Source organism: Condylura cristata, unplaced genomic scaffold (assembly GCF_000260355.1).
Source record: "Condylura cristata isolate star-nosed mole 26May11 unplaced genomic scaffold, ConCri1.0 scaffold00012, whole genome shotgun sequence".
In the NCBI taxonomy this organism is placed as follows: Eukaryota; Metazoa; Chordata; class Mammalia; order Eulipotyphla; family Talpidae; genus Condylura; species Condylura cristata.
In genome coordinates, this window is record NW_004567113.1 from 37,874,721 (window position 1) to 37,885,998 (window position 11,278).

General features: G+C 40.5%; 1 protein-coding gene across 1 annotated transcript in view; it reads left to right on the forward strand.

Annotated features, from left to right (window-relative positions):
* Positions 1-5,830, forward strand: part of UGDH (UDP-glucose 6-dehydrogenase) — a 22,197-nt gene extending 16,367 nt beyond the window's left edge. Inside the window, exons 6-12 of the mRNA XM_004681342.2 lie at positions 436-583; positions 873-967; positions 2,328-2,458; positions 2,672-2,805; positions 3,223-3,314; positions 3,430-3,540; positions 5,241-5,830. Of these exons, the coding sequence (XP_004681399.1) occupies positions 436-583; positions 873-967; positions 2,328-2,458; positions 2,672-2,805; positions 3,223-3,314; positions 3,430-3,540; positions 5,241-5,351 (822 nt within the window). The 3' untranslated portion in view covers positions 5,352-5,830. The remainder of the gene's footprint in view (positions 1-435; positions 584-872; positions 968-2,327; positions 2,459-2,671; positions 2,806-3,222; positions 3,315-3,429; positions 3,541-5,240) is intronic.
* Positions 5,831-11,278: the final 5,448 nt, after the last annotated feature.

Genomic DNA, 11,278 nt, shown 5'->3' on the forward strand with positions numbered 1-11,278 from the left:
TTTTTTTTTTTTTTTAAAGAAAAACTAAAATAAAATATTTGCCTCAGTAGCCCATCCACTGCCTCCTCATCTTACGTCCATCAGCAGAGCTGCCCTGCCCACCTGTGCCTCTGGTGTTTCTCTTCACCACCTCCCCCCCTTTCCAAAGCAGCAAGGCTGCTCTCCGCCCAGGGCAGCCCGCTGTGCCTATTCTGGCCTCTCCCTCAACAAATCCATTCCTTGCAAAGAAGCATTTTCTGACGGCTTGTGCCTGTGCAGGCATCCTTGATATCCTTCCCTATTCATAATAACCTCCCATTTTAATATTTAAAAAAAAATTGAGTCCACAGTAACATTTGTGTCTCCTGTAGTAACCTGCATCTGTTCAGTGACATGTTATCTAGATGTATAGAATTAGTATTTTAGCTCATCATACTTTTCCTTTTTTTTCCCCAGGCAGCAAATGCTTTCCTTGCCCAGAGAATCAGCAGCATTAACTCTATAAGTGCCCTCTGTGAGGCAACAGGAGCTGACGTAGAAGAGGTAGCAACAGCCATTGGAATGGACCAGAGAATTGGAAATAAGTTTCTCAAAGCCAGTGTTGGTAAATGGAAAGTTTTCTGTATATAAAATTGGTTTATTTAGTAGATTATTTTTTTTTTAAGATTTATTTATTTATGCCTACAGAACTGGGATATAGGCCAGAGGTGTAGGGCTGGTGAGTGGACTCACCAGAGACAGAGTGAGGAGCAGAACATGCAGATTGACAAAGTACCCCGCTGCGGGGAGCAATGGTTGGGACAGGAGAGGTCTGCTTTGCCATGTGGGTCAGCTCCCTGGTGGCCCTTTCATTGTTCTTAAATGAAAATATTATCATGTCATTTTTTCTTCAGGTTTTGGTGGGAGCTGCTTTCAAAAAGATGTTCTGAACTTGGTCTATCTCTGTGAGGCTCTGAATTTGCCTGAAGTAGCTCGTTATTGGCAGCAGGTATCCTTTTTTTTTTTTTTTTTAAAGAACTGTGGTACAGAGGTGGTGAGAAAGGATTCAGAGACAGTGGGGGGCAGAACAGGCAGATTGACAGAGTACACTGCTGAGAGGAACAGCGGGCGGGTCAGGAGAGGTCTGCTGTGCCCTGTGGATCAGCTCCTTAGCCAGGGGACCATCTCCTGCTGAAGTGGCTTTGGCTGTGGCCAGCTTGCAGTGCTGCGTCCTAACCTGTTGCACCACCAGGCAGGGCCTGTAAATAGACATTTTTTTAAAGGAAAATATATACTCTTAAATTCATTTTATTCAGTCTAGCATGCTGACTTTACCTTGCTGTCCACTGGGAGAAAATGCAAATAAAGACTTCCCTTCCAGCACATTTGATCCATTTCCCAAGCTCTTGGCTTGGTGAGGGCCCCCAGAAGTGTAGAGTGAGAAGAAAATTCTTTTTTTTTTTAAGCTGTGTTGGTGTGACACTTGCTATAGCTAAAGACAAAATTCTTTTTTTTTTTTTAAAGATTTATTTATTTATGCATTCAAATACTGGGTTACAGGCCAGAGGTGCAGGGGCGGTGAGAGAATTCACCAAAGACAGAGTGAGGAGCAGAACAGGCAGATGTACTGAAATACACTGCTGAAGGGAGCAGCCGGAGTGACAGGAGAGTTCTGCTGTGTCATGTGGGTCACCTCCCTGGCCAGGGATGGAGCTCAGGCCCTACCCGTGATAGGGCTGAGACTTAACCCCTAGGCCACCAGGGAGGCCCCAGAAAATTCTTTTAGATTCAGCTGATCATTAGCATAGTCTTGCTTATAAACTTATAGAACTGTAACCGGTTAGATGATGAGAGACTTTTACTCTCATAATAAATGTCCATGTGACGTGGTTCATCCAGAGGCAGCTGTAACTCTGTCCTTTGACCAATTTCTACTCACACTGTTTTGGTAAGGGGTGGGTGTAAGTACTTTGGGATTGGACTGCTTATAGCCTGGCTCCCAACAGGCTGGAGACATTAGGTAAGGAGAAGACTGTCTTCAGTATGCCTGGCTTAGGCTGGCCTTTTAGCCAGACCCTCAATGCTTTTACAATCGAAGCTTAGCTTTGCTCCCCAATTTTACAATTATCCCAGCCTGATGTGTGGAAAATCGAAATAAAATGAAATGAGAATGAAAATGACCAGGATGGCTTTAAGAAAGAGTAACTTTAAAAATTTTTACATCTGTAATACTGAAGAGGTTGGTTAATCTTTTTGTCACATCCTAATTTGTAAGGCTTTTACCCATATAGTAATACTCGCCAAAAACTCTAAGCAGTGTCTAGCACACTGCACTTTCTTCACTGGTTGTTGCATACTTCGAATTTCAGGTCATAGATATGAACGACTACCAGAGAAGGAGGTTTGCTTCTCGCATTATAGACAGTCTGTTTAATACAGTGACTGATAAGAAGATCGCTATCTTGGGATTTGCATTCAAAAAGGACACTGGTGATACAAGGTAACAGTTCTTTACAATATTTCAGTGTTAACTCCTCAGTTTACTTTGATTTTTGGTGGATGTATGTGAAATACTTGTGTGTATATATAGTTATAAAGAATAAAAATAACACTCATTTTCTCATAATAGGATCTTATCTGTGTATTAACCCTTCTAGGTATTAGAATATATGTCATTTAAAGCATAGTGATACTGATTTTCTTTTTCCCTTAGAGAATCTTCTAGTATATATATTAGCAAATATTTGATGGATGAAGGTGCACACCTCCATATATATGATCCGAAAGTACCAAGGGAACAAATAGTCGTGGATCTTTCTCATCCGGGAGTTTCAGCGGATGACCAAGGTGAGGCTTTGAGTTTCATGCATCATTTTCAGTACAGGCCCCCAAACTGCTCTCTAGAAACCTGTAGTTATTCAGTTTTTACCATTCTTAACATTGTTTGGGTCCTCTTATCAACTTGATTTCTCTAAAATTAAAAAACTCTGAGGCATTGTTTAATCACCTTTGATTTGAAATGTTCAGCTTAGAGTTGGTCTAATGGTTTTCCAGCATAGCCTCACAAGTCCCAGGGGTGCAAAGAAGATCCTTCTGAGGCTAAGTTAGGGGTCCTGCCGACACACTGCTATTGACCCTACTCACACTTCAGCCAGACCATACCACTCTGTCAGGTCTCACCACTTCTTGCAATCCTAGTATTAAAATACCTAATTCACATAGTTCCTTTCTTATTGCCAACTTCCCTTACTGTTGTGGTTACAGTGTCCCGCCTCGTCACCATTTCCAAGGACCCCTATGAAGCATGCGATGGCGCCCATGCTGTTGTTATTTGCACTGAGTGGGACATGTTTAAGGTGAGGTGACAGAAATGATATTAAAGGAAATTATAATGATGTTCTAATATCAGCTGCTGAGACCAAAAGTGTATTTGTGTATGAGTCCTAATTGTTCCTTTGCTTGTCTTTGCAGGAGCTGGATTATGAACGGATTCATAAAAAAATGCTGAAGCCTGCCTTTATCTTTGATGGACGACGTGTCCTGGATGGGCTCCATCATGAACTTCAAACCATTGGCTTCCAGGTAATCACAAACCTGGGCAGGTTTTGTTTGTTGGATCATTTGTTTTTTCATGGCTTTGAGTTTAGAACTTTAGAATATTATTTTCTCAGTCAGGATTAGCATCACCCTGGAGAAACTCGGCCATGGGGCAGGTCCCTGGGAAGCCTATGGGATTTTTGTAACTACTACTACCTTAAATTTGCCACTTAAAGATCATAAGTGTTGATCACCCATACAAAGTGTATTGGAAGTCATCACTTGCCGACCATGTAGGGACAACATGTGCCCTCCTTACCTCTTACCATAAAGATCAAGTAAGAAAGTGTCTGCTTGTGTTTTTTTAACCCCATGAGCCAACAAGAATGCTCTGCTGAATTACCTACGCGGTCTCAACCTCTTCAGACTTGGTCACAATACAAATGTTTTGAAACATTGTGCCTATAAAATGTGGTGTAGTTGTCACAGGTAGGTCTTACTGCTGTGAGAGACTGGAATGATAATGCAGGTGCAAAAAAGATAGTTACAGGTGTTTCATTGGTCCTGGCCCTTCTCTAATTCAGAGTTTGCCAGTTGATGATGAAACATTGGCCAAAGCATTCATGAGGAGGTGCTCTTCATTTTCTCAGGGCAGAGTGCATGGGATGGGAGGCTCAGGAGAAAATGGGATGATAAAGAAACAAGCCAGGAGAGGGCTTTGAGCTTCGTCCCTGAGCACAGCAAAGAGGGCGATGCCCTGAATCGGCTGTGCGTTTCAGCTCTCACCTGCTGTTTGAAGAAGTAATGCAAAGGCCTCATCTACTGTTCAATATCTGGCGTGGTTCTCCAGCCTGTCACCCACTGTTGATGAGCCTTCTAATTTGGAATTCAGTGCCCATTTCTCACTCCTGAGAGATGCACTTGCAGCAGGAAGCAGATGGCATCGCTGTCTGTTAACACTTCATCAGGGGCCTTGGGGACTATCTCAGCCAACCCCTAGCCCCCTTAATAACAACATGACTGTTTTTTCCAGTCATGACTTAAATTCTATGTTATTTTAAAAGTTTATTTACAAAGCCCAGACAGATTTTCTCCCATTCTTGTTTTACTCATCTAAGGAGAAGATAAGTAAAACATATATTTTAAAAAGGTTTAAATTCTTGTAAAAGTTAACTTTTCCTAGCGAGGATTAAAAAAGTAGGAATGGAATCACTAAATAGAATTTGTAAGTCTTAACTAAATGAGACAATTAATACGAAGCCAAAACTCCTTGTGACATTTATGACAGTTCTACGGTATATTTGCCTATGTTGTAGAGAAGAAAAAAAGGTGGAACTATTTAAAAGCTGTGCTGTTACAACTTCTACAATTTTTAGGACAGGACATGAGACGAGCTTATGAGAGAGAATGTAAATTAATTGGAATTTGATCCATTAATTGCTTTCCTCTCTGCTACTAATAAGAGTGGCAAATGATTCTCTACCCTGGGGGTGTCTGCGAAGGGGGTGGCAGAAGCAAGTGTCTGGCTACGAGTATCAAAGGTGGATATAGGGATACCTGAGAGACATAAGAAACAGAAAGAACCAGCGATCTTTGAAGTAACCGAAGCTACATAGGGAATGTTTTGTGCTTTTAAACACAAAAAAGTCTAGCTAGATTTTCCCTCTTATTACATGTATGTAAGTCTTTACACTTATGAATTGTAATTGTTAATATTGTCTTTCTAAAATTTCTTTTCCCTCTAGATTGAAACAATTGGCAAAAAGGTGTCTTCAAAGAGAATTCCATATGCTCCTTCTGGTGAAATTCCAAAGTTTAGTCTTCAGGATCCACCGAACAAGAAACCTAGAGTATAAAAGTTGCTATTTTTATTTGTAATTTTTTTCATAATTCAGGATAGTAAATATCTGACGTGAAGAGGCAAATGAACCAACTGTTTTTAAGGAAACAAAACTATTTTTTTAATAATCCAGTTTATACTAGCTATATTGGAATTAGCATATCTGGCAATTATGAATCTAGAGTGTTTTTTACATATTTTTATAATATTGTTACCTCAGTGATTGAATGAATGATAATCATGTTAATTTTAATAATGTCAGTTTTTGTAAATCAAAAATTAAGTTTTGAACACTTTCTACTTTACAAAATGTTCATAGGTACATTATAAAGTATAATGGGAAAAGCGGTCTTCAGTTTTCTGATCATTGGTTTATTTACTAGTTATTAAATATATATTTTCTAAACCATGAAATTGCTATGCTAATTAGTGGGCTAAAGCTGTTAACTTTTTTTTAAGATTTACTTATTTATGCATACAGAACTGGGGGTACAGGCCAGCAGTACGGGATGGGGTGAGAGGATTCACCAGAGACAGAGTGGGGCGCAGACCCGGCAGATTGACGCAGTACACTGCTGAGGGGAGCAGTGGGCGGCCAGGAGAGGTCTGCTGCGCCATTGTTAAGTTTTCAGAGTGTTGTGGAGACAGGCTGTGGCTTATCAAGGTTTTCCCAGTCAGCTCATGTCTCTGGACTGAGAAGGTAGATGGGGCCTTTTCTGCCTTCTGGTTGTGTATGCTCAGAAAATGTTCCCTGAGCTTCCATATTAAAAGTAGCTTGAAAAGTAGCCTCCTTTTGGTTTTAACGAGACACACTGTTGGTTTTACACCCCTCAGATCATCTCTAAATATTTCTAATCTATCTAAATAGGAGTAAAAGGCTTTTTTCTAACAAAATCAGTATGGATGTTTTACTCTCCTTGACTGCTTCCCCTCATTAGTCATTTTTTAGTCCAAGAGCCAATAATATTTGTTACCATGACTTTGCATTTTTATTTTCATTATTCATTGTAGTTTTTCCCTTTTTATTTCAGAAAAATCATTTTTTATTTTCATTTATAAATGTGAAGTTTTCATAATTACATATAGCATAACTCTAAAATAAGAATTTCTGTCTGTATATCCGTCTGCCTTTTTGTATGTCTCTTTCTGACTTATATTTAATTGTTTTCTTTCGTGTTTTATCAATATTGGACTATACGTTCATTTGCTTTTTATGCTCTAAGTGTGTACAAACTGAGCAAAACAGACATAGGCTTTGCCCTTTAGGAATTTTGTGGTTTAGTAAGAATACTGAGATTAATATGAGGACACAGATATCTGTACAGATATCAAATACATAAATAAAATACTCTACATAAACAACTGTGTGGGTGTAGCTTTTATCAGCGTACAAGTAACTAATGTGTCATGCATGGCATTAGACAGGATAAAAACCATTCCTTGCTCTCTTTAGAAAAGGGCAGTATATCCTTCTTTCAAGAAAGGGAAGGAGTTCAGAGATCAAGTAATGGCCGACTACAGCTCATGAGCCAAATCTGGCCAGCCACTGTGAGTTAACAGTGTTTTTTACATTTTTTATGAACTTATATTTCAAATTGTTGTGAAAGTTTCCAGTTTTGCCCTGTGACCTGAAAAGCCTAAATTATTTGCTGTCTGGCCCTTTAAGAAAAAGTCTGCAGATCCAAGACCAGAATGTTTGGACATGTGATGATTCTTTTCACCTAAGACTTTGAAGGGAGGATGAGCTGACATTTCTGCTTGAAAATATTTTTGTATTCCACTAAATCATTTTACATTCTCATAAAGGATTATAAGTTAAAGGAGATAGAATAGGCACTGGTTTTAAATTAGTAGTGGTAGCAATGGGAAAGATGCAGGAGAATTCAGACTGGTTTGGGGGAAAGCAAGTTGTCTTCTGTGTGGAGCTGAAGGGTGTGTAAAGAGTAAGTGAAGACCGGAAGACAATGAAGGACAGACAGCTGAAAGCCTCGAATGAGCTTGGGCTTCATTTAGTTATTGATGGTTATACACCATGAAAATATTTTTTGTCCCTGAGCTGAACACATTAAGATGGATGAAATCATAAATGGAAACACTATTTCGTTTCTTGGAAGAAGATAAAAAAGATACTACCTTTCTTCATCACATTAGACTCCTCTTAGTTTTCAGAGTTTATGTCCCAATCTCATATATTGGGCTGTCATATTATTCTACTTTTTTCATAGAAGAACTTGGGTGTAGGCCAGAGATGTAAGGAGTGAGAGGATTCATCAGAGACAGAGTGGGGAGCAGAGCAGGCAGACCTACGGAAATACACTGCTGAGGGGAGCAGCTGTGAGCTGCTGTGCCATGTGGGTCACCTTCCTGGCCTGGGATTAAACTTGGTGCTGCAGTGGCATCGATAGCTTGAGAGTGCTGAGACTTGAACACCTGCGCCAACAAGGAAACCCAGGGAAATAGAACTTTTAGCAGGTTGATAGACCATGTGAGAACTAAAAGTTTGATTACTATAGGAGGGTTATGAAAATTGGAAACAATTTTCCGACTACATCATATATATAGTTTTTGCTTATACTGATTTTCCATTAAGGTAGGAATAGAAAGTTTTAAAAGGATTTAACTTTAGAAATTCAGTCACATGTGTGTATATGCATATATACACATGACTGTACATACACACATGTATATGTATAGACATATACATCTGCATATACATATGTGTAAAAAAACTACTATAGTTCCCATCAAGATAAGACAAAAATTATCTAAAATTTTTTATGTGAAAGACAAGTTTTAAAAAAAGCAGCAGGTGGGCCCTCCCTGGTGGCCCAGCAGCTTGGAGCGCTGCACTGTGAAGCTAAGCCAAGCCTTGGCCTCTTCAGTGAGAGTTTGATCTCATCTCAGAGCTGACCCACATGGCGCGGTAGACCTCTCCTGTCTTGCCCGTTGCTCCCCTCAGCAGTGTACTTGCTGATCTGCCTGTTCTGCTCCCCACTCTGTTTCTGATGAATCCTCTCATTGTCCCTGCACCTCTGGCCTATACCCCAGTTCTGTATGCATTAGTAAATAAAATCTTGAAAACAAATAAACAAAAACAGCAGCAGGTGATCCATTTTAGTAATATTAAACTCAGCAGACTACCAGGGACATACTTCTAACACTAGAAACTAATGTGAAGTGAAACTTTTCTACCAGTAATCTTCACACTGTGACCCCTACATACAATTTGCAAAATCAGAAACTTTGAGAACACAGTGTACATGGAAAACTTACAGTATACATGGAAAACTCTACACGATGATTAAGACAGCAGCGTTCTCAGTATGGCATACCCAGCACACACTGATGGTTAGCTCTTCTGAGGACCCATTAAATTAACATTTACAGCTGAGAGGGAAGGGAGGCATAATCCAATAAAACAAAAATAGCAAGGGGCTGTCAGTGATAAACAGCTTTCAAGAAATTTCTGAAAAGCATTAAGTTGGTGGGTGTATATTGACTGAAGGATTCCTGGAATACTGGTGTGAGGACCAGAAGAGGCCTCCCGGCAGGACAGCAGATTCTGCCCAAAAGAAAGTGGGTACACAAAGGGGCATAACTATAGGTATCCTGAACAGTCAACTACCTCATATATTTTATCTTTGGAGGTGGAATGACAGACAGGCAGCCTGGCATTTACCCTCATACAACTACATTGCTCAGACTCGGGGGGGGGGGAACATTAAGGGAAGATTCTTCAAAGAAGCTGATGAAGCTGACGGGGAGAACTAGAGCATGCGCATTGCTCTGCACCAAAACTAAGTCCAACAGCAGCTTTCTACCCACTTGACCTAAAGCACAGCAGGGAGTCAAAGATCATCTGGCTTTTTGGTTAACTTGATTAAGCACACACACAATTCTCATTCTCTCTTGAAGCCTTACAAAAAAGGCAATTAGGATTAAGAAAGCTATAAACAGGAAGAGAAAGAGAATGGGAAAGGAGACATCAGTTGATGAGGCAGGTCAACCTGATAAGGGGAAGGATCTCCTAATGGAACTCTGCAGATTTTTGTGGACTCCATCCCTACTCGAGCTTTCTGGACTGTACCTCCTATTCCAGTGATTGGAAACTACAACTCCCAGCAATACCAAGGAGAAAACTGAGTACCCAAGGGCGGAGCTAAGCAGGCATTCTGGGACTTTGGAGGATAAATAGGGAGCCATTTTGTCCAACTGTCTCTCTCGCACTCGCTTGGGAAACGGCTCTCAGGACCGTGTGACTGTGTGCTATCAGTTTGTTCCTAGATCCAAGTCAGCTGAGCCGGTAAGATATTCTAGTTAGCTTGTATCTCTCTCTCTTTCCCTGGGTTGTCCCTTTTCCTTTCCCCTTTTGTAAATAAACCCATTATTGACCCTTTTGTGTGTGTCTTCAGTACAACTAAATTTTTTTTTTATTAAAAAGTTTATTTTTACATCATTTTGCACATTTTTTTTTTCATCTCAATTGTAATCCCCATGGGTTTCCCATCACCAAATCACCCCTGTGCCACCACCATAGTCCCGTGCATTTCCCTCCCTTCCCCCCCTCCCCGTTTTTGGTCCCATTCCCCACTCCACCCCCACAGAATGTCTCTGGTCTATGGTTGTTCATTATTTTTGTTATTTTCTCGCCTGGTCCATTATACTCCTGCTATGAGTGAAACCATCCGGTATTTTTCTTTCTCTTTCTGGCTTATCTCACTAAGCATGATCTTTTCCAGCTCCATCCAAGTTGCTGCAAAAGACATGTGTTTCTCTTTTTTGGTTGCTGAGTAATATTCCATTGTATATATGTACCACATCTTTCTAATCCAGTCATCTACTTTTGGGCATTTGGGCTGCTTCCATGTTTTTCCAATTGTAAATAAAGCAGCAATAAACATGGGGGTACAAGTATCTTTTTCAATCAGTGTTTTTGCAGTACAACTAAATTTTAAGCACGTGGGTGAAGACCCAGTTCACAGTGGGGTGCCCTGTAACAAACCCATGTTTAGAATGTCGAAAGCAGTGGGAGGCTTAACTACAAAGAGCAAGTAGACACTTCAATGTCTATTAAGAAGCTGCCTTCCAGATCTAGGTAGTTGGCCCCTTAGATCTCAAGTTTTGGAGGTTCCAGGTACCACAAAGGCGGAGTTGAAGAGTGGGACTGAAAACAAGTTCGATCAAGGACACTACCATGAAGAGACACTTTAGCCCCTCCCACACCCCTGGCTTCTTTTGGGTGGAATAGAAGCAGAAGTTTGAGACTTGGGGAAGGTGTCAGAGATGCCTGAATGGGAAGATGGGCACTAAATAAAAGCGGAATATTGAACAAAGTGACCAGCATTGCTGTCTCCCACTTGTCTTTATCCATCTGGCTCTGAGAAAGCCAGCAACCAAGCTTATCTGCCTCAATCAGGAAACTGACTTTTTTTTTTGATAAGTTGAATCACTAGAGAGAAATAATCTTGACATTTGGGAATCCCTCGTTGAAAATTCCAACTCATCCCCTACGATGTCCACAATGAAGCTCTGTCCATGAGACTAGCTTCCAGCCTTCTGTCAGCTTTAGAGTGGGGCTCATCACTTAGCTCGTGAGCCAAGTCTCACGGTCACCTGAGAGCCTCAACACAAAAGCCCGCGGTCAAAACAGACAAAGGAAGCAGGGAGACTGCTCCATGCAGAGAACCACAACTTCAGGAAACTAATTATCCTCAGTGAGCAAAACAGAACTTGCATCTAGGAAACAAGAATAGGATGCTATTTTAAAAGACTGAAAAAAAATCAGAGCTCTTGAAGATTAAAATGTGAAGGTCAAAAATTTAGTGAGAATCATAGATGAAGTTTTTATGTACTTCAATATAGCTCAAATGGCATTTTAGTAGCACAAATGTAGCTTAAAGTGTGTGTGTGAGTGGGGCTGTATGTGGCTTCTGAGTGGCTGGG